General features: G+C 45.8%; 1 protein-coding gene across 2 annotated transcripts in view; it reads left to right on the top strand.

Moving 5' to 3' along the window:
• The window catches only part of SLC39A13 (solute carrier family 39 member 13), a 38,554-nt gene extending 15,325 nt beyond the window's left edge, over window positions 1-23,229 (top strand). Inside the window, exons 1-10 of one of the 2 annotated variants that reach the window (XM_019519235.1) lie at window positions 6,515-6,745; window positions 8,551-8,840; window positions 9,488-9,601; window positions 11,035-11,156; window positions 12,371-12,523; window positions 17,196-17,285; window positions 17,742-17,792; window positions 18,073-18,205; window positions 18,404-18,503; window positions 19,841-23,229. In XM_019519235.1, the coding sequence (XP_019374780.1) occupies window positions 8,570-8,840; window positions 9,488-9,601; window positions 11,035-11,156; window positions 12,371-12,523; window positions 17,196-17,285; window positions 17,742-17,792; window positions 18,073-18,205; window positions 18,404-18,503; window positions 19,841-19,916 (1,110 nt within the window). In that variant the 5' untranslated portion in view covers window positions 6,515-6,745; window positions 8,551-8,569 and the 3' untranslated portion in view covers window positions 19,917-23,229. Of the gene's footprint in view, window positions 1-6,514; window positions 6,746-8,550; window positions 8,841-9,487; window positions 9,602-11,034; window positions 11,157-12,370; window positions 12,524-17,195; window positions 17,286-17,741; window positions 17,793-18,072; window positions 18,206-18,403; window positions 18,504-19,840 lie in introns of those variants that run through there. The other variant, XM_019519234.1, reaches the window with a different exon arrangement.
• Window positions 23,230-26,387: the final 3,158 nt, after the last annotated feature.

The raw sequence follows: 26,387 nt of genomic DNA, 5'->3' as shown, positions 1-26,387 counted from the left end.
AGGTGGGGCAGCCATCAAGGGGAGGGGCTGCAGGAGCCAGTGAGGGATGAGGCCGAGCGGGGCAGCAATCCGGAGGGCTGGGGGAACAAGGGTGGGTGGGGCACTTGGGCCCTGCAGGGGGTGGTAGCCCCCACAACAGCCATGTGGCCCCTGTTAAGGGGGCTGTAGCGACTGTTGGGTGGCAGTCCATGAGCTGTGCAGGGGGTCTGTGTCCTGCGGGGGACAGGGGACCTACCTTTCCTGAGCAGCCCCTCCCCCCCCAAATCTCCCCACGCTCCACCCACGTCTACCCACACACCCCTTGGTCCCCCACATCCCTCCAGCACACACCCTGCGTGCCCAGCTGCCAGACAGGATGAGACCTGCTGACAGGAGGTGTGGCTATAGGGACAGCTGTCCCCACATCCTGGTTAGTGAAGGGGTCTGGGAGCTCTAAGTGCTCTATGGTAAGAAAACCAAAGGCAAGCATCAAAACATATAGGTATTTAGAATTCATTTTATTGTCATGATAGAGACACTGGTAGGCTTCCAGATTGCTTTAACACTGTGGATATATCAATAAAACATTGCCCAACTGATTGCTGTCTCTCGTGCTCTCTCTCTGTATAGTGGTCTTTTGTTTTAATTGTGGAGGAACATGGATTTTGGGATATTTTACAGAGTGAGTTTGGGATTTTTTTATCAGGGATTTTTCAGTTTTCAAATAGGAAATACCAGAATTCCTGCTAGGAAGGTAAATGGCAGGACCCAGGCAAAGGAGCCCACTCAGAGCTGGCACCTTGGACCCAGCTGGAGGTGGCTGACCTCCTGTCCAGTTGGGGCCAGGAAGACATGCTTTGACAGTTCAAACCAGGCCACGACATTGGGAACATCTTCCGGGTGATAGCTGCCCAGATGGCCGGGTAGGGGCACAGATGGCCGTAGTGCTGCACAAAGGCCAACACTGCAGCCACAGCCCACTGGCAGCTGGCCCAGAGGGGCAGATGCTTCTACTGGATGTGCTGTCCCCATCTGGGTCTGGCAGGTGCACAGCAGGTCGCAGCCAGGCAGCAGCCCCCACTGCCAGACTGCTGCAGTGGGAAGAGGGTGCAAGGACCTCTCAGGGCTGCTTCAGCAGTCCAGCTGGCACAAGGGGTAATATCCCCAGGTATCAGTTGGCCGGGCCTTAGAAGCTCCTGTCTATTTGTAACATTCAAATACCTTAGGCCCTAAGGCTCACCTGGCTAACTAGTAGCCCCTATTGTATGGGGGCTAATGAGTGAATGCTACAACAAAATACTTGGGACAACAAAGGCAAAAAACAGGACAGGAGTGATGTGAGGGTAGAAGGGTCAAAATGTGAAAACGAGTGCTCAGGGCTACTTGCTCTCAGGAGCTTCTGAGGGTGGGGACCAAGCAGAACCCCCTGGGTTGCACCCATTGGTCCTCAAAGGCATCCAAGGAGATGGTGGATACTACTCACCGGTGCTCTGCCTGGAAATGTGAACGGACAAATAAGAGGAAAGTAGCCCCGCAGTCTCCGGGTACCTTCCCGGTCAGAGCCTCCTTTCTGGTCAAGTACAGGGCCCATTTGGCCAGGCCCAGGAGGAGGCTGACCAGGAAGTCTCGGGACTTGGTGGGGCTGCAGATGGGGTGACCGAAAACAAAAAGGTGGGGGATAAAATTCAACCAGAACTTCAGGAGGAGGTTCTGGAGGTGGAGATGGAGGGGCTGTAGCCTTGTGCACTCGAGGGTCATGTGCGCCAGGGTCTCTCTCTGCAGAAGGGACAGGAGACCAGGGTTTCTATGAAGCTCACCACATACACACCCATGGTGATGCCACCAGCTGAGGTCCCCAGTGGCTCGTAGGATGAGGGTAGAGTACAGACTCAGCCATTGGGATGCACCAGCCATGCCCTCACTGAGCAGGTCCTGCCACTTGGTGTCTGGGCAGGACATGAGGGCAGCATGATGGATCGTGTGGCGCACAAGCGTGTAGAGGTGGCGGCGATGGATGGTAGAAAAGCAAACTGGTTTGGTGTCCTCCATCCAGCTTGGATGGTGGAGCGGGGAGTGCTGCAAGGCTGAGCAAGGTGCTGGCCCCACCCCAGAAGCTCCTGAGAGCGAGTAGCCCTGAGCTACTTGCCTGGGCAGCTTTTTGTACTGAAGGGGCCAGGACAGGGCAGCTTTTTACACTGCTGGGGCCAGCACAGGTGCTGGCCCCAGGCTCTAGCTCCCCCTGGCTGCAGATCCGGGAGGACCTGGGCAGTGTTGTTTTGCCCCAAGTGGCACAACTTGCACCACACCAAAGTGCATGCCTCGGCATGTGAGCCGGGGCGTTTTGCCTCAGTGCAAATTTGCATTGCTTCTACTTGAGCTGCTGCAAGTGCACATGCCTGCATGTGTGGACGTACCCCCTGAGGTCATCTCTGGAGGCAGTTTCTCTTTCAGCCTGATTGATCCTTCACTTGGCTTGACTCTGACTGTTATGTTATGTGCCTACCCATAGTACTGCTTCCCAGTAGAAGCGGGGATGGGAATCATCGGTGCCTCTTCCAGCATCCATCATGTCTGGACTGCAAAGACAACACTGGTTCTAGTGAAAGTAATTCTGTTATCTTCACTTAGCTTGGCCTCCTTCTGTTCTGTAGCAATGTAGCCTGCCCAGAACTCTGCCTCTGGGGACCCGCCTAAGCTAGCTGCTCTCCCAAAATGGGAAGCTGTTGTATGTCACTTCTAAGCTCCCATCCTGTCATTACAGCCAGATTTTCCATGAGGCACAGTCTGGGGTTGCAGAGGGTGCTGAATTGTCTGGCCTTTTTTAACAGAAAGTACTGTGAATGCAGATTCCAGGCAGCCTGCTTACTGGATGGAAGGTTGTCTCTGGTGCACAGTTTATCGCTGAAGGGATCCCTTATTTCTCTGTGCCAGTGTTGGTTTAATACATGCAAAGCCTTCAGATCAGGTGTGAACACAGAATGGGAGCGATGGCAAACACTTCCAGAACTCTCATCTGGAGGGGGAGGAGGCTTTTTCTCTTTCTGTTTTACTGTAGCAGAGCAGTAGCTGAGAGTCCTCAGCCCTATGAAGGAAGCCAGATGGCCTGGAAGTGTCCGAGATGCATTTCACTGACAAAGATTTTGCATCCTCAGGGCTGGCGTGAGGGCTCCACTGTCTTTTCCTGAGAGTCTATGACTAGCAGCCAGAGCCTCTGCCAGCCCCCTGTCCACTTGGGCAGCCAAGAACCTGCTGCCCTTTGCACGTGCTACAGCACTAGAGTGGAATATGTCCCCTTGTTACACCACCTCCTCTCTCCCATCCCTTACAGTTTAGACTTATAAGGTGTCTATACACATGCTCTGGGTGGTAGTGGAGGAGAATTTTAATATGAGGGGCTCCTGGACAGCCACTTTCATTGAAACACTGCTGTGTCACATGTGTTCAGCATCCTGCATTTCAAAATGGCAGTGGGGCCATTTTAAGTAAAGCTTGTCTGACAAGTTTTAATTAAAGCGCCCTTGCCACCATTTTGACATATGGGATGCTGAATACATGTACTGCTGGAGCATTCTAATTGGAACGCTCTGCTCCGATACGTTCTAATTAGAACGCATCAGAGCACATGTATAGGCACCCATAGTGCCCAGCTAGAGAGGTCCTTTTGCAGGCACTGGATGAAGGATGGACGTCAGTTAAGATCTGAGTGAATCTGTTCAAAATCTGCACTCTGGTAGGATGCTGCTGAGCAGAGGGAGGACCATGCCGGTTTTCTGAGAAATGTAGGGCAAGAAGGGACCCTTGCAATTAGGTAGGATCAAGTTTATCTAGACCAGCGGTTCTCAACCTTTTTTGTACCGGCACCCATTTGTAAACATCGATGGACAATCTCAGCCCAGTGCCCCTCACTCCCAGCCCCTCCCCTAAGACCCAGCCCCCCCAATGTGTGGGGCGGGGGGGGCTAAGCAGCACCTCGCAGGCTGGAACTGTGCCAGCCTGCAAGGGAAAAGCTGTGGTTTCCCACATTTTTCTCCTTTAAAGGAGATTCCATTTTTAAAGTTTGTTCATGACCTTTCATATGTTCTTGCGACCCATTTTTGGGTCACGACCCACAGGTTGAGAAAAGCTGATCTGGACCATCCTTGATAGTGGACTGTGACCTGGGCGAAGCACCTTCACTGGAGCTTTCTATAACATCCCTTAGGCTGCCTGTTTCATTGTTTTACTATCTTTACTGTCAGAAAGCTTTGCCTAATATCCAGCGTAAACCTTTCCTACTGCAAATTAAACTGATTTCTTCTCTTGTCACCATTTCCCTGGTAACTATAGAGAACAACTGGTCCCTGCTACTCTCGTTGTAACAATCCCATGGGTATTGGAAATTTGTTTTCATGGTCCCCTTCAGTCTCCTCTTTTCTAGAATAAATACATCTAGTTCCTTCAGTCTTCTCTCAAAAGCCATCCTGACATCTTGTTCATCTCTGTACTACCTCCACTTTGTCTAAAACATTTTAAAATAGTGTTGCAGAATTGGGTAGAACGTAGTTTAACCTGTGATCCATAGTCTCCTTCAGATCCTCTTTTTCCCTGTATTCTTGTTCCTACCCATTTGTATTTGTGTAGCACTTTGCACGTGTCTTTACTGAATTTCATCTTGTTCATTTTGGACCATTCCCTCCAACTTGGATGATCATTTGGAATTCTGAGTCTGTGTTCCTGAGTGTTTATTTCATAGATTTCATAGACATTAGGGCTGGAAGGAACCTCAAAGATCATCAAGTCCAGCCCCCTGCCCCAGGGGCAGGAAGTCAACTAGGGTCAAAGGACCCCAGCAAGATAAGCATAACACCTCTCAGCTTGGTGTTGTCTGCAGATTTTATAAGTGTACTCTCTATTGCACTGTCCAAGGAACTAATGAAAATATTGTAATGGAACTGGACTGAAAACAGACCCATGCTTCACTGCACTTGAAATGTTCTCCCACTTCGGCAGTGAACCATTTATAGCTGCTCTTTGAGTGATTTCTCAGCTAGTTGTGAGCACGGCTTATAGTGATGACATCTAGGCCTTTCTTTTCGTAGTTTGTTTCTGAGAGTGTTATTTGAGACTGTGTTAGAAGCGACATTAAAGTGAAGATATATTCCATGCACTGTGTCTGCCTTATCCACTAGGCCAGTTAGCCTGTGAAAGGAGGAAATTACCATATTTACTTGATTCTAAGATGAGGATTTTTTCCCATTTAACATGGGGACAAAAATCCCTACTCTTGAAAGCAAGTACAAGGGGGGGAGGGGAGCAAGCAGCTGTTACCACATACATAGGCTTAGGTTCTGGCTCCAACCTTGGGCTGGAGCTGCAGCTTCTGCTTGCCTCCCCTGCCTCTGCCTCTTTTCTTCCCCCCTCCCTATCCCCCCATGCTTGCCCTTGGCTGACAGACTCTGTTCCTGCTCTAGCCTGGGGTATGGAGCACCGGCAGTGGTGCTGGATTCATGTAGCTACTACAGGGTTAGGCTGGGGCCATGCTCTGTGCCCCAGACTGGAACATGGATATAACCTGCCAGTGCTGGAGCAAGGGTAAGTGGCAGGGAGAAAGGGGGAAGACCGGGGGTGTACAGATGGCAGGGGCAGGCAGCAGGAGCAAGCTGCTTTCCTTTCCTACCATCCGCCCCCTTACCTCCTACCCTCTTACCACTGCTTTTCCTACTGCAGTGGGGGTGGGGATGAATTTAAGACAATTCTCCAATAATTATATTCTGTGTATGGAAATTATAGTAAATGTATAAGTCTTCTATGTATTGGGAAGTGGTCTTAAATTCAGGTAAATATGGCAGATTGGTTTGATGCAATGTGCTCTTCACACATCCATGTTGGCTGTTGTTTTATTATTTTCTAAATATTTACAAATTGATTTAGATAACACTGAGTTGCTCCAGAATCCTTCTGGGTGTTGGCACTGGATCCTTCCAGCTGAAAAGGGACAACTGGTTTGCCTTAGGGCTAATGGTCCCAAAATAGGCCAAGGGACAGTTGTTTACGCGCAGCTTGAATGGCAGTTAACTCAAATTAGTCCCAGTTGTCCCAAGGAAAAAATGTTATCTTGGTACTTCACAGGTACAATAAGATCCCAAAATAAAGGGCTTTGTGTGGGCATAGGGGAGAGAATCAGTTTAGCTTCTTTTTTCCTTGTTGAAAAATAGGTGCTATGCTTGCCTTTCTCTGATCCTCTGGGACTTTATCTTCGCCCCACAAATTCTTGAGTGTGGTCACCAGTAGTTCAGAGTTTACTTTGCCTGTTCCTTCAGTAGTCTAGAATGAATGTCAGTAGGCACCACCTGCTAGAAATAGGTCCATCTCATCTAAGTGTACTTTAGCCTATTCTTCCCCTGTTCTCCTATCTCCTCATTAGAATTAATCTCTCTAAGTATCTGGTTGCTGTTAAATTTTATGAAAACTGAAGCAAAAATCATGGAACCCTCTAGTAGTTTCTGCATCATCAGTTATCTGGTCTCTCTTTTTTTTTTTTTTTAGCTTTCTCTGGTTTTTCTCTTATTTCTAATATGTTTATAGACCCTTCTCTTGTTGCTTCTTGTGTCTCTTGTCAAATGAAACTCACTTTGTGCCTTAGCCTACATGGATCCCTGTGTTCTTGTTGTGCTTCTATACTCATCCCAATCATATTTGTTTCCAATTTTTTATATTATCTGGTTGATTTTTCAGGTCCTGGAAGGGCTCTGAAAATCTGTTCTTGGTACAATAAGAGGCCCATCTGGTTTGTCACTCTGCTTCTGATTTTCCTTTTGTATTAGGATAGTTTTCCCTTTTGCATGTAATAGTTTCAGTAAGTGCCAGGTCTCCTGCACTCCTCAGACTACCTTCCTAAGAAATGACCTCTGCAGTTCCCTGAATTTGTTGAAGTTTGCTTTTGTGAAGGCTTATTCTGCTACTCTCACGCCTTTCTTTCATTAAAATAATGGGCTCTATCGTTTCTTTATCACTTTTACCCATATTTCTTTCTGCCTTCAAATTCTAAATTAACTTTTCCTTATTAGTCAGAACTAAATCTAAAATAGCTGCTTCACCATAGCTTTTTCCACCTTCTGAACAAGAAGATATCCCGAGTACATTCCAGGAACTTGATGGATTGTCTGTCCTGTCATGCTGGTTTTTTTTTTTCCAACCAGTATCTGTGCGGAGTCCTCAGTTACCCCCAGGTCCTGTCCTTTGGATGCCTCCAATATTTTCTCACTAAAAGCCACCTCCACCACCACCTCCTGAATAGGTTGTCTGCCATAAATCACTTCCATTTTATCATTTGTGTGTTTTTCCCTCTTATCTTTACCCAGAGTCATTCAGCCAACCTGCCTCTCCTCTTCTAGAAGTTTAGAGCAAATGTGTACATCCTGTCACTGCAAGTTCAGGGTTTGCTAGTCTAGACTGGCATGTTTGTAGTGAGCCTTGCAGGGAATGCTGGTAGTGACAGTAGCTTGTGGTTTTAGATGTGTGTACTGTAATAACTTTGTGCTGAAGGCAATTGCTCGACATAAAGCTCTGCCCATAGTGTTTGCCCTGGCTGGATTTTTTCCCATCGCACAGTAGAGGCCGGTCTTTTGTGCGTCTTATATATTGATATTCTCTAACTTGATTCCTGTCTTTGGGAACCAGGGTTTTCCATAGTAGTTATGAGACGGTTCAGAAACACATCTCCCAAGAATTATTACGATTCCTTGTCTCAAGGATTGCAGTTGGGAGATCATTTGTGCCTCAACAGAGGGATCAAAAATAGGGGGTAAGAGTTATGGCAATAGTTTGCACCCTTTTTTGAGGAGTTTGCATCCAGTGCATGGAGAAGAGGGTGCCTGGTGCAGTGTAGTGCTCCAACAGGCTATTGCAACTGTTGTTTCCCAAACTTACTTCAAATGTTCCTGTTAAAGGTGAATAGCAGATGGTTTTAAGAAAAATGCTTCAACTGCCCAATCTGAGTGAAACCTGCCCCAGTGCTTCCCTGCAGTTTGAGCAATGGACACCCTTTGTGTAAGCATGCTGTTCTGGCACCACTTCTTCCAGTAATCTGGCAGTTGTGCAGCAGCAGATCTCCACTGGGGAGTTGGTTTTCTAGTCCCATTTGATGTCATGTAAAGTATAGGTGAGGCCTCTGCTCCAGCATGGCATCACTCAGTTCCCTTTGTAATATTTTGTCTTGATAGCATTTATACACATGGCCCTTCTTGAAATCATCCAGCAGTGCAAATCGTTGTCTGTGAATTGGCTGTGAGCATCCTAGGCTCTGTGGATCTGGATGCTGAGGAACAAGGCAGGGAGTTAGCTTTTTTACCCAGGGAGAACACACCCAGGACCAAATGGGCAGGTAATGGGTTTCCCAGTCCTCTGGTGTCATGATCAAGCCAGCAAACTGAAAGGAGACACGAAATAAGGAAAAATGTGGGCCCTTTGTGGTAAGGGGAATAATTGAGGAACCAAACCTACCCAGGAAAATAAACAGGTTGAAGGATGGGAGGACTTGGAGTGGACTCTTGCATCATGTCTTAGATTTCAACTGTTCCTTTTTCCTTGTAGAGATTGAGACAGCTCCACGATGACAGGAAAACGGCTTCTGCCTCATGGGATCCGTGCCTTGTTTCTGCTCAGCATGGCCTGTGAAGCCCATCAGCCCACAGGGAGCCACGCTGTCTCCAGTGCCAATCCACTGTGTGAGAAGGAGGTTGAGTCCTGGGGAAACCTGTTCAGTGGAGAGCGACTGGATGCCTGGATCTGTTCTCTGATTGGCTCGGTCATGGTGGGGCTGAGTGGGGTTCTCCCTTTGCTGGTAATTCCCCTTGAGACAGGAGCCACTCTGAGATCAGAAGGTAAACCTCCTCTGTGATGCCTCCCACCCCAAATGTTAAGGCAGGCTGCTTACAGACATAAAGAACAAAACAAAACAGTGCTTTACTTTCAGCTCAGCGCACCCCGTCACCAAGCACAGTGCATTCCCAAATGAGGTATTGTGTTAGTTTGACTCAGCTTGTCCAACATCTGTATAGATCACGTGCTTTGGTGGGGCTTTTTGGCACTTCTGATAGCGAATTTAATCAGTTTTAGACAAACGTGCCAAAAGGCCTGGCTGGAGTGCCTGATCTATACAGATGCTGGGGAGCTGGGTGAAAGCAATGCGCTTCTTCTGGTAAAGTGCTGTTTTGTTTTAGTTTCCACCCCACCCCCTCCAAACGCCTGTTGGCAGCCACACTGACCCGTGGGTGTGGTGGTTTTATGTCTGACACGGGAATTGGGATCTTCTTTGTGCCCTACACATGCTGCCTGCTTAAATGCAGGCAAATCCATTCCTGTTAAAAGACCAGTTCCTATAATTTGAGTTTTTGGTCTTCTGGTGGAGAGCTTATGTACTCCAGTCTGGATACTGGAGACAAGTTTGCTTCCACACAGCCTCACTGTTTTTCCCCCATGTTTGATCATCAGGCTGGGCTCTGAGTGGCTTTTTCTGTTTGTCTTCCAGCGGGATCCTGTCGCTTGAAGCAGCTGTTAAGTTTTGCAATTGGTGGACTGCTGGGAAATGTGTTTCTGCACATGCTCCCAGAGGCCTGGGCCTACACCTGCAGTGCCACAGCAGGTAACACTGGGGTTGCACAAGCGCCTGATGGCCTAGAGCCTGTCCTGAGCACTGACTGCCCTGGGGCTTTTGTGAATCATTTTTCCAAAGAGGTCCCCAGAGGATGCCAGGGGACTTGGGCCTTTTTCTCTGCTTCTGCTCTTGGGGTCCCTTCAGCAAAGGCTCTTGACTGAAACTCATTTCTGTGCTACATCATTCCTTGGCCTAACAGTACTCAGATCTTTGATAAGGGGTAGCATTGGGGACTGACTTTCTTTAGAGTGTGTGCACAGTGGGGAGGGAAGCAGAAGGTGCAGCTCCCTGAACCCCCAGTACACCAGCTGCCCCAGATGGGGTGGATCTGGCCTGGCCTGAGCTAGAGCTTGAGAAGCAACTGATACAGCCTTCACCATTTCCAGTAACAGTTTCCTAAAGAGCCCATGGAAATATATGGTGATTATGTCTTAGGCAAACAAGGGTCATGAGAGGCCGAGTGCTGACTGGACCTTATAAATAGCTGCTCAGTTAAGAAAGGAACACCTTCTGACTCATTTGAAACAGTTCTGCAAGGAGCTCAGATCTCAGCATTACCTGTCCCAGGATTGAACTTACGCTTATTTGTGTCCAGTCCTGGTGGGAATCCAGGAATCCTTTCCCTGATGAGAATGTAGGGAATACAGAGATGACCTGAGCTTCCCAGAATCTGTTCCCACCTAAGCAGTAGGAATTAAAAAATATAGTCTGCAAAGCTCTGCTGCTTAACTGTTTCTTTCTCTTTCTCACTGCTCTGGTGCTCTGGCCCCTGTGACTGCACTTTCTGCCTAAGCATGTTAATTCTCCTTTTAGTCCTGTCCCTAGGTTTTAAGCTTCCAGGTTTGCATACTCCACACATCTATGCTTCTGGCATACCACAGTCTTTGCCTCGGCAGCCAGGCTGATTGGAGAATAATAGCAGAGGTTCACCCCTAATTAGAAGGAACATTTTATAGCTAATAATTTGCTCAGGTGTGGCAGGATGTTGAAGACAAATCTCTGGTTCAGCTTCCTGAGGCACAAACTTTCCTGTTTCGGCTTGCTGCTCAGGCAGACTCATCTGTAGGATTTGTGCTGACACAGACATCCCTGTAACCTTTGGTGGGAGACTCCGCTTTTGCTCAGCTTCACACAGCTTGCTGTGGAGCTGGACACAAGGGAAAAATCTATAGCATGATGGGAGATGGGCAGGATACAACTGCTGAGTTTTGGGGTACTGAGGACTGTGGCTGTAGAGGGCATTCTTGAGTTGGGGATGAGCACTGAGGTACGGCTCTGTGTTTCTCATAGGGCCAAAGGAAATGTCCTTGCCCCATGTTCTTGTCTCAGGCTTCTCAGTCACAAACTGAGCTGCCTTGGGTGCAGGGGCATTCCCTGTTTGCTGCCGTGAGGTGCCCTGAGAGGTTTTCTTTGTTTTCTAGGAGAAGGACAGAGCTTCCATCAGCAAAAGCTTTTAGGTCTCTGGGTGATCATTGGCTTTCTGACCTTCCTGGTGCTGGAGAAGATATTTCCAGAGAACGATGAGCAAGATCGGCTCAGCACGGTGGTGAGTGTATGACAAAGTGGGGAGAAGCCATTAATTCTGGAAGATGTGGGATAGGAAATGACTCCTCCTTCGTTTGAGGTTTGGTGTGTGTTCACTCCAGGGTGATAGAGTTCTTCATTTTAGCATAGTTTTCTGCTTCCAGTAGTTCAGCTCCTGACTGCTAGGCCTCCTTCCTTGTTCAGGTCCAGCTGGGTTTCTGCTCTGACAAGTTTTAGAGCTCTATTTCATGAATACCTATTCATTCCCCACTTGCTGAGCCCATGGCTTAAAGGTGGGCTCTTCCCTTCTTTCTGAGTGGAATTTCTTTCTGCTTCCCTGTGTTTGGGGGGATATTCTTTTGGCCTGTATGGTTGGCAGATCTCACACCAGAAAGATCTTTTAATTGGTCATTTGATACGATTTAGTAGATCAGACAGGAGTTGCCCAGTAACAAAGGGGCAATTGGTCATTGTTTCTACACATGCTGTGGTTCATCTCCTACATACTTCTGTTTTTAACATTGAAAAATAAATGCAACTTTTGATTCCTGGTCCAGTGCACTTCAGCAAACTTTGCTGCTCCAGAAGCATTTGAACTGGCCTTGGAATATTTCTAGGCTGAACCCCAGCTGGCTGCTGATATTACACATTAAAATTGTCATTTAGATTATCATCTCACTTCCCCAAGGGCACATCAATTTTTGCCAGAATTTTTATTCACCTCATATACTGAATAGCTGGACCAACCCTATGCATCAGCACAGTCCAGCATGTGGGGGATGTTATCCAGCCTGTGGGACTCCTTAGGTCCAGAAGTTTAGTGGCATGGTGGTGGTGGCAGCTTTAATTGCCATGGTGCTGTGCTTTGCTGTGGTAGTAAATCATGCCACTGCTCACCTGCTGCCAAATTTCCAGACCTGTGGAGAGCCCTGCCAGCTGGTTGACACAGTTCCGTAGGCTGTAGGGTAAGTACCTCTGGTTCACATGGGTTTGTGTGGTGTGCTCAGATTTTCAGTACGCTAATCCAAATTCAGTAATTTTGCATAAAACCGCCCTGATATTTTTTTCATGTCTCAAGGTTGTGATCAGCAGGCCTTGGGGCTGAAGGGTATTGGGATTATGCTTTGGGGTAGAAGGATTAAGAGTAAAAGGAAATTTCTTCGGTCCTATCTGCATGCTTGGTCTGTGGCGTAAGAGGGAAGTAGCATAACAGTTGCTTCTCTCCTGACTCAGGACAGTGATTCCAGAGCACCAGCCAAAAGGGTTCCAAATGGAAGCAGCTTTTCTCCGCAGAAGGCAACAAGCACAGTACAAAGAACAGGAACAGGTGTGACTCAGTGTAATGGTTCCTCTCACCAGTCTCACCCACCTGACAGAAAAATAAAGGTAAATGGCCAGCTGGCAAAGCCCATACTGCAGCAAAAAGGGTACATAGTGTCCTCCATGTGCTCCCAAGTGAAGCTGCCTTTGTTTTAAAAGGAGAGGGGCTTGAAATTCAGTCAGGCAGTGGAGGCTGCTACATTTCTTGGTAGCTAAACAACCTGGTCTAGTGGATTGTGGAAAAAGCCACTTATTTTTTTTAAAGTGTTCTTTTTATGGGTGATTTGTAGAGTAGTGTATTCAAATCTGAAACCTCCAAGCACCTGGAGCAGATTGGACACCTTTTGCCCCTAAAATGTTACATGTGAAACTACATCAAAGACCCCAAAATGATGCTTTTGAAAGTCAGGAAGTACCATTATGTCTTCATAACCTGAGCCCCACCCCTTCTGCATATGCAAAACCACACTTAGATTTGCACACCTCACCCAGACTGGCATTACTGCACAAGTTCAGAAGCCCTCAAGATTTGCTACCTACATGGCTAACTCCTACTTAATCCCTCTTGAAATCCAAATTGATATGGGAAACGCCTATATTCTGCCTAAGTTCCTGAGTCTTAAGGCATGAACACAGCACACATATAGCGACATTTGCTGTCAGCTCATTATAAAATATAGCTGGTGGCTGTGCCTACCTTTTGTCCAGTAGCCTGATGATTAGAGCATTTGCCCGGCGAGCAGGGCATAACTGATCTCTAGACCCTCATCATTCTGAAGGAACACAAACCCACATTTTCCTCCTCCTAGGACTGTGACATAAGCCCCAGGCTATGCACTAGGCTGGGTGAGGACACCTTTCTGTTTAAGTTAGACCATTGCGTAGTCAAGAGTGCAAGTTTCATGGGGCCAGAAGGAGAACAACCAGGAGAGAGTGTAACTGTAGCCTGGTAGTTATGGCACTGCCCTAAAAGAGGAGAGTCTAGGGTTGCAGTCCTTGCTGCCAGGGAAATTTCTTTGTTTTCATGAATGACTGTTTCATACAAAATGTATGAGTGGTCTTGGCAGCATGGAACAAAACCCAGGAATCGCCCCCTCTCAGGGCAGTGCTTTCCTCACTGGCTGATGTTTATGCTCCCTCTTGTTTTCTCTTCTGGCCCTATGAATTTTTCACTCTAGCTGCTGCCAAAAAAAATAACCTCACCTTCCTTAGAAGTCATATAGATGCGTCTTTTGCACCTAAATAAAATAATAGGGGATCCATAAGGGCTTATGACTTTTTTTGCAGTATCTTTGTTCATTACAGAAACATCAGAGCTTTTCTGTTTCTACCCCGGCTCAGGGATTCCTACTGACTTGCAGCAGTATATTCCTTTGCATAGCAACATTTGTCCTGCATTGTGAGCAGAAATTCTCTCCCTAGCTGTGCAGTTCACAAGCTTAGAGAACATCATGTTGTTTGTTCTCAGAATGTAAATGGCACAGGTTTATAACTGTCAAATCAAAACCAAGTTTTCTACGAGGGTCCAAGGTTTTGCTTCTTGTCTATGAGAGCTTTCACCCAAGCCACGGACAGAAAAGGTCATGGCATTTTAATCATGAAGTGTGTGTTTTCTCTACTCTCGTACTTGAGTGGGCTGAAGCATTTTGGTTTAAACTTAAATAAATTATTGTTACCATCCTTTGAGCAAAGCCCAATCCTGGAAAATCTCAGTGTGAAGAGAAATTTCAGTTAGCTACATGTGACTGGAAACAGCGGGTAGGAATGAAAACAGAAAGCAATTTGCAATCAAATCTAGGGATGTTGCTGCTCCCACTCTTAAAGAAATACCCACAAAGAAATTGTTCTGTTTTTTGTTTCCTTTTGATGTCTTCATTTCCCCCCTAAATTTTATGTTGTTGTTTTTTTCTTTTTTGCATATAGTTAGTTAGCGTTGATTCTACTTTTATCCAGTAACTATTTACATTTTTACATTAGTGCTTATGTGAAATGAGATGGCAAAAACATTCTCTGCGTTAACCCTGCTTTCACCTGTTCATAACTTTTCAAAGCATCCCTCTTATGCTAAGATTTATGCTTCATCCAAACACAATTGTATTGGAAAGTTTCAGCAAAATCCCTTTAGCTTGCTCCACTTCTACTAATCCCTTAAAACAGATTATCTTTTAAACTTCTCCTATAATTAACTTTTAAACTTGTGCTGTTAATTTCCTACCCTTTATTTTCATACTTAGTTGTGAGTATACTTGATGTTTGAAAATCATTTGAAAATCACAAAGTAACATTGGGGCAGTAGATAATGCCTCTGATTAGAAGTTTGCACTTTAAGAGATGAATATTCTGGGATAAAAAACACCACTATGAGAACAGGTATCAGAAGCTACTTGCTGTTCCAGACATAGTAAAGCTGGAGAAACACTGAGGAAACACTCAAGCCATCTCCTAGAAATAAATCCGTGCCTGTCTGGCCTGGTGAAAGTCAATAAACAACTTCACCTACTTCTAACAGGAATGATTGGGGCCTCCTTCAGAGGCATATAAGTCTGCCAACTGTCAAGTATAGCTGTCTGCTTGATACTTAGGAAACCACGTCAGCCTCCCATTCCTAAGAAAAATCATGAAACTCAATGCAACTGCTGGACATCACCAAACAGCCTCAATGCGTAGCAGCTAGACTCCCTGATCAAAACCTTCTAAACATGCAGGCCTTACTGCATTAACAGGCAACCTCCTTATGGCAAAATGAGCAGATCATATCTCAGTGTTCAGGCTACTCAGCCTCTGCAGCATCCAACAGTTGACCCCAATTTACTGTTGACTTGTATACATAACATAATTGGAGTTAGCTTGACAGTGTCTTCAGCCAGCTCAGAGTGGTGATGGAAAACTACTCCGCTTCTCTCAGTTTCCACCAGCAGAGTTCTACAGGGATCTGTCTTCTCTGTCTTCATAAATTAAATTTACGAGACCACTTTGGACAGGAAGTGAGATACCACCTCTTCACTGCTCACAGACACTTAGCTGTATGGCTGCGCATGTAGAAATAAACTAACAGTATTGCAAGGGTGTCCCAGTGGCCATGGGAGATCAGCTGCTAGGCTATGAGTAGCAGGCTCATGGCTCACTCCTCCTACCTCCTTCAGCTGCTGGCTTGGACAAGAAACTAGTCACTGGTCCACATAGTGATCTGACCCCTCCAAACTGGCTTGTGCTAACTCACTCTGGTCTAAAAGCAGAAGCAAAACAGCAGCTCTAACTTGCACTAAATTTTAGCTGTCAGTATTGACAGTCTGTGCTCTGGTTCCTCCACGAACTCCTATACTGATCATGCGGCCACTCCAAACAATTCGTGGGTCAGGACCCTGTTATACCAATGACTGCATATCCATCTCACCAAAGCTACAGTACTCCTTTATGATTATACAGCTGATAATGTACATGAAAACAAGAGAGGCTGAGCTCTCAAGAAATAAGACTTCTGAAACGGGTTTGATAGATCTGGAGTCTTGGTTGCTTTTAAGAAAGCTTTCCCATCTCTCTAGGTGGTCTCCTGTACTGTATTTAAGCCAAAATGAGTGATGCCTCAAGCAGAGTTTTCTATTATGTAGATGAAAAGATGACTTCATGAAGCCCCTTAGGAACCTTGCTCTGTAGCACTAATCAATCTGTATAACACTTGAACAAAGACTACAGATACAGGCATCATACTAAAAAAGAGAGGCATTTGCATGTATTTATCAGGTTATGTGAATAAGCACCAGCCAACTCTAAAGGATGGACAAATGAACAATTAAGAGTTTAAAAGGGGTTGGATCTTTCTGTGGAGCAGCTGACATGAGGTGACTGTCAATAGGCATGTCTTAACCCATGGTAAATGAAAGCTAAACCAGGGCAATTTAGCTCTTGCTGAAACAGGATTAAGTATCAGTGGTTTAGCTTTCACTCTGCAGGGTAAGAGTGGACAAATGGACTTGTTACCATGGAGCAGCTGATGCATGGTAAATCCTCAGTTCCCTTTAACATACTGTAATGTGTCTGTTTGTCCATACCCTTAGAGGAGGTGTGAAAGGACTGCAGGGGTTTGTTTTTAAGCCACAGAAAAATAACTTCAACCATGTTGGATTTGCCACATTATGCTTCTCATCTTTCGCATGGGAGGTACTTGACAGTTTACTATATAACTGTATATTTGATGAGCAAAGAGGCTTGGCTTATATTGACAGACAAGGTTCTTTGGGTAAATGTGATATATTTTATTAGACCAACTAAATAGTTGGAAAAAAATGCTCTTCGCAAGCTTTCAGGCGCACATACCCTTCTTCAAGCATAAGGAGAGTCTGCTGGTGTTTGTGAGCTCTCCTGCTTTGGTTTATATTGTAACCCAGCAGCCACCTCTAAATTAGTGTTTGCTGCCTGGAATCTCTGATTGCATTGTTATCATGTTTAGTACTGCACTCTTAATTCCATTTTCATTCTTTAGCCAGCTTCTCTTCCTCCTCCTTTTCTCTGTCTCTGGAGCTATTTCCACTTCTGATGTCACCTTCCTGTTTTAACACCTGACACCACACAGACTGGAGCACAGATGCAGGGTTCAAGCCACTGACCAGTGGTGCCTTGCTGCTACCATGTTTTGTCTGTCCTAGAGTGTCTAATCTGTCTCTTGGCTGGATTTAGAGCTTCCCAACATGGACCTCATTCTGTTCTATCACTTACCAATTTCTCTGACTTCTCCCTGCAGATCAGTGGGTACCTCAACCTACTGGCCAATACCATTGATAACTTTACACATGGCCTGGCAGTGGCAGCTGGCTTCCTGGTTAGCAGAAAGGTAAGATTCCTACAACTACCTACCTGCTGACTTAGAGATTTGAGGGGGGTCTTTTATCATGTGCACCCAATACCTTTGCAGAAAAGGGCTCAGCAAGCCACCCCCCTTATCTGCATCTACTAAGAATTTGGTTTACTGGTGAACCCAACAAGGAACAAGTCTTCTCTGGCCTTCAGGGTATGCCTGTTCTTTGTTGGGTTCACCAGTAAACCAAATTCTTAGTAGATGCAGATAGGGGGGATGGCTTGCTGAGCCCTTCCAGACCAGGAGATCCTGGTCACCTATACTAGGAAGCAGGAAATGGTTATCTCATACACCCCTATCCTTAATCTAGGGCAGCCATAGTCAGTACAGTAAGGGGGGGAGAGAGGTTTTGAGCAGGCACCTGCTGCCTGTACTCTTAACCCCGCTAAACTAGAAAATCACATTCAAGCCAACTTATTTTATCTCCTACAGGTTGGGGTTCTAACCACCATGGCAATCCTCCTGCATGAAATACCACATGAGGTGAGAGGGTTCTTTAACCTACTATCAGGGTAGAGTTACAGGGGTGCTTTGTTTATGGCAGGAAGTTTGAGTCTTGTCTGGAGTGGGCAGTAGTGCTCCATATCCAGGAAGAAGGCTGGGAGAAGTTCTCTGCTTTCCATCCATCCTCTTGGTCCTCGGAGGAGCTGTTACCTTTTGGTACTGGCTCTAACCTGTTATGTTCCCCCTCTTGAACTCTCTTTCTTCCTGGTGTTGGCTTTTGTGCTTGGGATCAATAACCACTGACTCTGGGTTCTCTTAGGTAGGAGATTTTGCCATCCTGCTCCGGGCTGGGTTTGACCGCTGGAGTGCAGCCAAGATGCAGCTTTCCACAGCTTTGGGGGGAATTCTAGGGGCCTGCTTTGCAATCTGTGTTCAGTTACCTAAAGGAGCAGGTAAGTGTCACTGGGGCTGTAGGGGGAGCACTTATTTACTATCATGTCCCTTTGTTGCCTTTCTGACAGACAACATTTTTTGGGTAGATGTATATCTTTTATTAGACCAATGGAGTAGTTGGAAAAATGTCTTGTTGCCTTTCTGGTTTTTTTATCTTCCTTTCACATTATTAATAACAATTTCCACTGTCTGTGTAGGAGAAACTGTAGCTTGGATTCTTCCATTCACCTCTGGGGGATTTCTGTATATTGCCTTGGTGAATGTCGTGCCTGATCTCCTGGAGGAAGAGAATCCTTGGTAAGTGCTCCAATAGAGATATAGAAGAGAACAAGCTAATAAACCTCCCTGGACTCCACACTTCTGTTTCTGGGAGCATGTGACTGCTCTTCCTAAATCCTGAGAGCATATGAGATGGTACCTAGACCAGACTACTGTGCCAGCTGCTCAGTTTATGTTCCAGAAGATTTGCAAGTTGATACTGGGCACACCAATTGAAAGCTACTTCAGCCTATCCCCATTGTAACATGCTGGCTTTTACATGCTTTGAGCTAGCCTGCATGCGTGACTGGATTAGGATCCTAGAGTTTAAATGAAACAGCAGTGTAAGGTTCCAACGAAGCTGTTGCCTATCCCTTGCCTTCTGGGTGTCCACTCCTCCCTTTCTTCTTTCCAGTGCATTGCTTTAATGTTTATCATCATTTGGTAGGAAATTGGTATTGACAAGGGGAGGTGGGTCCCACATCAGGTGGTGTTTGGTTTCAAATGGGTTCTAACTGCCCAAACTCTGTCATCTGTATTGATTTATTTTCAGGGTAAGGAGTACAAACACAGGCAGGACAATCCCCATATGCAGACATGTGCACCTATCTTTTAATACGTGCTGGACTATCCACAATATTTTCAGTGCTTGGGTAATGCAGCAATAGTTGTCATATATATTCATCCTTCATACAAGTGAGTGCAGCTCTCCTTGGCTTCGCTACAAGAAGAAATAATTTTTCAGCAGATGAATTTGTCACAGGCTTTCAGTGGAGAACACTGAAACACGTGGCAGAACTGGTGCATGTGCTTCCTTGTTACTCTTTTACTCTTGCTCCCTCTACTAGCCTTTCCATTCCCAGTTATGTTTTAAACCACTTAGAAATTCCCATTGCAGGGAGCTAGGAACTATTCTCTGTCAGAGATGCTGCAGGCTAGTGTGACTTCAGAATTCCCATTTTCCACCACAACATTTTCCTTCCCATTTCAGTATGCTCCCTTGATTTTACAACCCCATCCACACTTGCTTTTCTGAAATCCAATCTGTTTATGTTACTATATTCACTGGCAAACCCATTACTGTTGTTATTGGTACTGAACTTTCACAGTGATCACTGTACTGGAAAGCATTCTTGCTGCTTCCAGTATTCAGTTGTGCCACCTGTTGGACTTATTTCTCAGCCCCCTCACTGCATTGCAGAAGGAAGTGTTGCAGACATCTTCTGCTCTCCTAAAGTTGGTCATCTTGTCCTTGTCCAATTCAGTGATGAATCTGGAGGAGCAAAGAGTATAGGAGATGGAACTCTAAAGCCTCTGAGCTAATGCGGACTTGGACTGGTGTCTGACCCACTCTAACTCTGTTGTTTCTTCCCCAGGAACTCCCTGCAGCAAGTCCTTCTCCTGTGTGCAGGCATTATGGTCATTGTGTTGCTCTCAGTTACTATAGAATGACCTCTGCTCAGACCTTATGGCACTTCCCAGAACAGCTGCATTGACTCTGAGCTGTTACAAAGCAATAAGGAACACTAATGTAACTTCCTGTATGTCCATGTGTGGATCTGGCTGCTAGCGTGAGAGGCAGGTGACAAAGGAGTCATTAGACATGCTGGACTCCATCCCCTGGCTCTTTTATTTGTGCTCCATTAACGTCCCACAAGCTGGGACTTCCAAAGTCATCATTCTTTGGAGCAGAAGACTTTGAGGAGCAAAAATGAACTAAACAACTACTCCAAGGGGAATGGAGTTTTTCATTCTGGAGTAAAAACGTGATGGAACTGTACTTCCCAGGATCCTGTGTAAAGATCCCTGTAGCTGGTAAAGAGGCAGGGTCTATCTGTCACCTTAGACTTGGGGAGAGAATAAATGTCCCAAAGCAGCTGCAAACCACCAGCTTTCACCACTGCAACCCTTCTAGCAGGAGCAAAGGTGCTATCAAAACCCCTGAGATGCAGAGGAGCGGAGAACAGCCATCTCCCTCATTTACCAATAGAGAATACTGTTGTTTATAAGAGAGTGTCAACCTTGGCAGTCCACTTCTCTGGCTTCATCTACCGTAGTTTGATGTCACAGTTGGGTCAGATACTGGGGCAGTTGGGATGAAGTTGGGATAGTCATGCTCAGCATGGAAGTCTGTTTGCATCAGCCTTAACCCCTCCAGCAGTTCAATACAGCCTGGGTTCTTATTTGGAAAAAGGCAAATAAATACTTCTGGTCATCCCAAGCAGTCAGTTCAGCTATATCTGGGGAGAGGGTCACTTAGTAACTCCTGACCACCTAAATCCTCTCCTCAGCTGTATGTACAATGTGAGCAAGGTCTGTGCTCTAATCTCTGTGAGAAGAGAGAGAGAAAAGAGAACATGCTGACCATACATAAAGAAAAAGATAAAGCAGAGAAAATTGTCTGTACACACAATGAAGAGAAACAAAAGGGTTCAAAAAATGAAAAATTAATCTGAAATCACTGTTAGCTAAGCTGGAATGAACAAAGAAATGAGAGGCTGACAGCATCATGCCTGTAACAGGAATTTTGTTCCATGGTGTTTATTCAATTTGATGGTCATTTAAATAGGCAAGTGAAATTTAACCTGAAAATTCCTAATTTTGACTGGTGGGGATGACCAGCTCCAATACCCATTTGTGTTTTCCGAACGCACACTATCCCTTAGGCCTTGTCTACATAAGAAAGTTGTACTGATCTTAACAAAACCTGGTTTTAAACCAATAGAGTATAATTAATCATTTTGTTACAGGTATGAAATGAGTACCCATGGCTAGAGGTATAAAGCTGTCTCAAACTAGTCACTCCTAAAGGGTGTGCTGAAGCCTGCTAATGTGCTGCAAGAAGAGTGAAAGTGTGATACAAGAAATGAGCTGGATCAGGCCCCAGCTGTGCTGGCCCATGGACCAGTGAGTGAAGTGTGTTGCCAATTTTAATCCAGGAAAAAAAGTGTGCCCCAGGTGTCAAAAATGTGGTAAACACTACTCTAAACAGAGTTTATTAAAATCAGTACAACATATGGGTCTATACAGGCCCTTACTGAAAGTGCTTTTTCCTGTTACACTTCAGTATGCCTAATGCTCCTAAAGAGGTGAGTCTGAACCAGAGTAACAGGCCAGGCCTAAAGTGCTGCCAAGAGCAGGTGCCCTCTATTCCTTTAGAACAGGGGTGTCAAAGATATGCATCACAGGCTGGATGTGGCCCATGGAACCATACAATCTGGACTGTGGGTCTCGGGCTGAGCCTGCATGCCACATGTGGTTTGTGCTGGCCCCAGCCACGTGCTACACAGTGTTCAAGGCTGCCACTATCGGCCTGTAGAGCTGCCACCATCAGTGCTTCATGCAGCACTGGCCTGGTCTGGAGCATATGCTGCATGCAGTGCCTGTGCTGGACCAGCTTTGCGGGATGGCTTTGAAGCTGATCTGAATCAGGCCCACAAACTGGTCCTGTGCATTGGCTGCTGGTCCTACACTCCTCATCAATTGGCTGCTGGTCCTACACTCCTCACTCCCACAGACTGGTCCTACACTCCTCATCCAGCTAACGGGGCTGGATGAATTTGACATCCCTGCTTTAGAATATGGGTGTCAATCTCACACCTCTTCTTAGGCTGGATCCAGATGCAGTGGTAGAGCAAGTGGCAGCAGTGTGGTAAGCATTGGCCTTGGTACAGGAAGCAACATGACCATTGCTACAAACATGAATTTCCAACAGGACTGTCCATACCCCAGATTTTGGCACAAGTCCCTGCCCCAAATTCCTGATCCCTCTGGCCACTGCTTACCCAACAACATGGCTCCATGGGTTAGATCTAGCCCATGGGCAGTAATTTTGACACCACTGTTTTACAGCTCTTGAACTTTGATTTTTTTCCATGGTAGCTTCCAGGCTACCTTCTGGAGAGAGCCTGGGCTGCTGCTGCTTGTAGTTCCCTCCATACAGGGACCATTAAAATATCTTCAGCTTTTCTTTAACCCACCTTGTATCATGAACCAGATGTATTGCAGCTATGAGAGAGGCTATTTCAGTGCAGCTTTCATGTACAGTTGAAAGCTGCCTTTCCATGACAGCTGCTGTCTACATGCTGCAGCTGTCATATGCTCCAGTCCGGCATCCATCTCTCTCTTTCCAAGCAGCTGTGATGATTAATAGTTCTTAGGTACTCAGTTCTGTTGCTCTGTGGCTGTTTTCCTAGGACTTGGAGCTAAACCAAGCCCTTGGTGTGGAAGTTGAAGAAACATGTCTGTGTACAGTGATATGCCCAACATTATCCAATATGTTTTGTTAAAAATCATGATGGCATCCAAGTCAAGTGCATTGCAAGATGAGTACCCAGGGTTTGGTGCTAGTATACTGGTACTGGGTTTGGCTTAGAATGCAAGCCTCAGTGCAAATTCAGTATTCAGGAATGCAAAGTGGGTGACACTGAAGCATTAATCTCTGAGCTGTTTCTATTGGCTGGCAGCCCAGGCCTGGTCTCTGTCTACAGGTCTTGGGAAGCTGCATCCGCTGGGTTAGCCCAGGGCTCTGGGAGGGGCTGATTAGCTGTTCCGCTGCAGGCAGCACCAGCTCTGAGCCTGAAGGGTAGGTGCTGTGGCAAGGGACAAATAGTCACTCTGCCATGTTTGTCACTTTTGGAAATGCAGAGAGAATCCTATTTTCTAGCTTTATTTTTCCAGCTGCTCTTATGCATTTTCCCATTCGTCTGTATTGATCTGATCTGCATGGAGACAATAGAGATGAAATAAATCATTTTGAGTATGTTTGTGGTTTTGATAAGCAACTTTTTCATTTTACTCCCTGCGGATCACAGACAAAACCCCTGACCCTGCCATTATCCATCCTCTTCATAGGCCCTTGTCATGCTATCTAATCCTGAAGCCTTCACTTCTGAAAGCTTAAGTCTCAAACCATTATTATGCCTGCTGTTATAACATGTACAGGGATCAGCAGGGATGTGGTCTTATCACTGTTGTCTTACAATATGTATAGTCTGTTATGCATCTGCAGAGTGTGTAAGAAGAATTTTTTCAACCCAGGTAGTACATATATGACAACCCACGGTCTAAATTATGTGATATCCAAAGTTTCCTAGTAAACATAGTAAAAATCTCATGGGAAGATTTTTTTCTATTCTCCAAATAAGGACAGATCAGACCTGGTAAGATGTGGTGCCCTAAAAGGTAAGATCCCTCTTAAAGTGTTATCAAGTGATAAGAGCATATGTTGTTATATACTTGACATAAAACCCTGAAGAACAAAGATGGGAGAGGTGATTACAAGGTGTTGATTGATGTTGGCTGTATGTTTGTTGGGTTAGGACAAGGCTGTCCAAGTTCTTACAAGCCAGGGGCTACAGCAGCAGGGGCCACAGCACCTCTCACCTCTCCAGCTGCTAGCTCCCTCTGCTCTACAATGGGCAGGCAGTCTCCTCAGTTACTGCAGCACACAGGTGGGCAGGCAGATTCCACCTCTCAACTGCTGCACCAGGCAGGTGGGTGGCTCAAGTGAAAGCAGGAAAAAGGGAAGCCTGGAGACCCCAACAGCAGCAGCAGGAGCCTTGGGGCTACAGCTAGGATCCCTTGCAGGCCACCAATTGGACAGCCCTGTTTTTAGGAAATGTCAGATTTCTTGACTTCTGTGGAGTTTAGAGAGGATTGCTGGGATAATTCCAATTCATGGATCTTCCATTTAATCTTTAGAAATGCTGCTTAATTACAGATGTAACTAAGCTTCTGATATGACTTGTGCATGAATATCTCTCACTGTCTAAGAGAGATTCCCTTTATGACTCTAAATCACTAATCAGAGATCACATCTGCACAAGAAAAGCCAGCCATTGCAGAGAGCCCTTGTTAAATTGTGGTTAAACCATGACCACAGCTGTCACAGAGTTCCCAGATGCAGCTAGGTCTTTTATATGATGGTGAAGAGGGACAGCTGTCTTCTGAGCAGGTTCTCTGTGTGTAATATGGCTATGTAGACTGATTGCTGGTTGAGAGCCTGCAAGAACTAAGAAGGAAAAGATAATTCTCTCTGTGTCAGGTCTAGCACAAGCAGAACAATTTCAGAGATAGCATGCCTCAATCTTCCACTGTGATGGCATTTTCACTTGGTTCATGACCTCTGTCCTAACCTGAGCCCAGCCACTGTAACTAAATTTCAGTGAGCCTTGGAACCTCTGGTTTGAGAACTGCCGTTCTAGGACATGTATGGTTCTGTTCCTGAGAGTAGATTTCTATTGTGAGGATGCATAAGACCACCTTTTTAAAAAAATCCAACTAATCAAGTATTGTCCAGAAAATGGTTAAACAGACCTTTCAAGCCTATAATTTTGATTTGTAAAAGCAACGTCCTAACAACTGACTTCAGGGAGCAATCAGACTGCAGCTAGAGCAGTGGGATGCAACCTTTTTTGGACTTGAGGCACCCCTCTAACTTTTGTGAATTGAGTGGCACCCAAATAAAAAAAAAATGAATTTGTATATTACAGTACTTATGTCCTTACACAGGGGCAGGGCAGTATAGGTGCCAGATCATCTAGGCATGGACAAGACTGAGCCAAGATAATCTGCTTAATTTATCTGCTTGCCTCTTCACATCTTGCTCATCTCCTAATGCTTTATAGGCACGCTTCATCTGCTAGCACCCCAGTTAAGAATAATTGAACTAGAGGAATAAGTCCTATGAAACAGCCAGGAGCAGAAGGGATGTTTTTGCCTCTGGACATGTATTTAACTAGTGACTCAGATGTAGCCTACATTTGACTGCATAAAATAGATTGGTATTTTCTGCTTTTTCAGCCTCATTTCCCATACGGTGGTGGGTGAGAAAGCACTATAAACAAATGCAGCTGCTGCTTTTTGTATCTTGTTGATAGATATAAATCAGGCTTAAGCCATTGCTTCTTGCAGTAGTAGCAGTGCTAGTCTGCCCCCTTAGGACATGACTGTGTATGCCAGGCAAGTCACCAGCCCTCCAGAAGAATGTGGGGGGAAACTTAACTGAGGCCTCTGTCCTGAGCCACAAGTGTTCCTCCTGAGGCTTTGCAAAATCAGGGCGAATGTCCAGGCCCCACTGACTCCTTGCAGCTTCCAGGACAGAAACTTTGAACTCTCTGCTTCTACCAGCCTGGGTAGCACTATAAAGTGGGGATTTTCTGGGAATTAGCTCCTAATTCTGTAGTGCAGTGTAATGCAGGATTTGGGGAAGGAGGGAGAAGTCTCTGTTAGAAAAAAACCCCAAACAAACTATTGGACGCGGTTCAAAGAATGTCTCTGGGACACTTGTCAAAAAAGCATGTGGTTCAAAGAATATCTCTGGGACACTGTCAGTCTCGGGTGGCTTGAGCAAAGCCACCTAGGGCGTATGGATCAGCTCTGCCAGTCCCTCAGTTCCCCTGTGATAAGCAATACAAAACAATAGAACGATTGGTTTCAAAATGATACCTTTTATTAGACCAACTGAAAATTGGCAAGAAAATTGTCCTTTTCTGCAAGCTTTTGGGATCAAAATCCCTTTGTCAGGTCTGGGAAAAGTATAGATGGGACAAGATGGTAAACAGTCCCCATAGGTAGGAAATAAACTTCATTTTTGCAGAGGGAGCTGAAGATGGAAGGCTGTCCCCCTGGGTCCATGAGAGTGTGATAGGCAAGGCACTTTCAGGGCTGCCTCTGCACTGATGGAATCACGTTACCTCCTGGCTCATTATGATCTGCCTGTTCCCTTCTGACCTCTTTCCATGGGTGTTAATGACCCTCTCTTCTTTTTAGCTCCTATTTCACAGCCCTGCAGATTGGTTTTCATAGGATTGTAGAGATGCTGGAAGAGACCTCCAAAGATCATCCAATCTAACCCCTCTGCCTGAGGATCATCCCTTTCCAACCCATCCCACACAAATCCATAATCCAAACTCTTCATAA

This window comes from Gavialis gangeticus, unplaced genomic scaffold (genome assembly GCF_001723915.1).
Source record: "Gavialis gangeticus isolate Ggan-Ray unplaced genomic scaffold, GavGan_comp1, whole genome shotgun sequence".
NCBI lineage: Eukaryota > Metazoa > Chordata > Crocodylia > Gavialidae > Gavialis > Gavialis gangeticus.
This window is presented reverse-complemented; position numbering and strand designations above follow the sequence as displayed.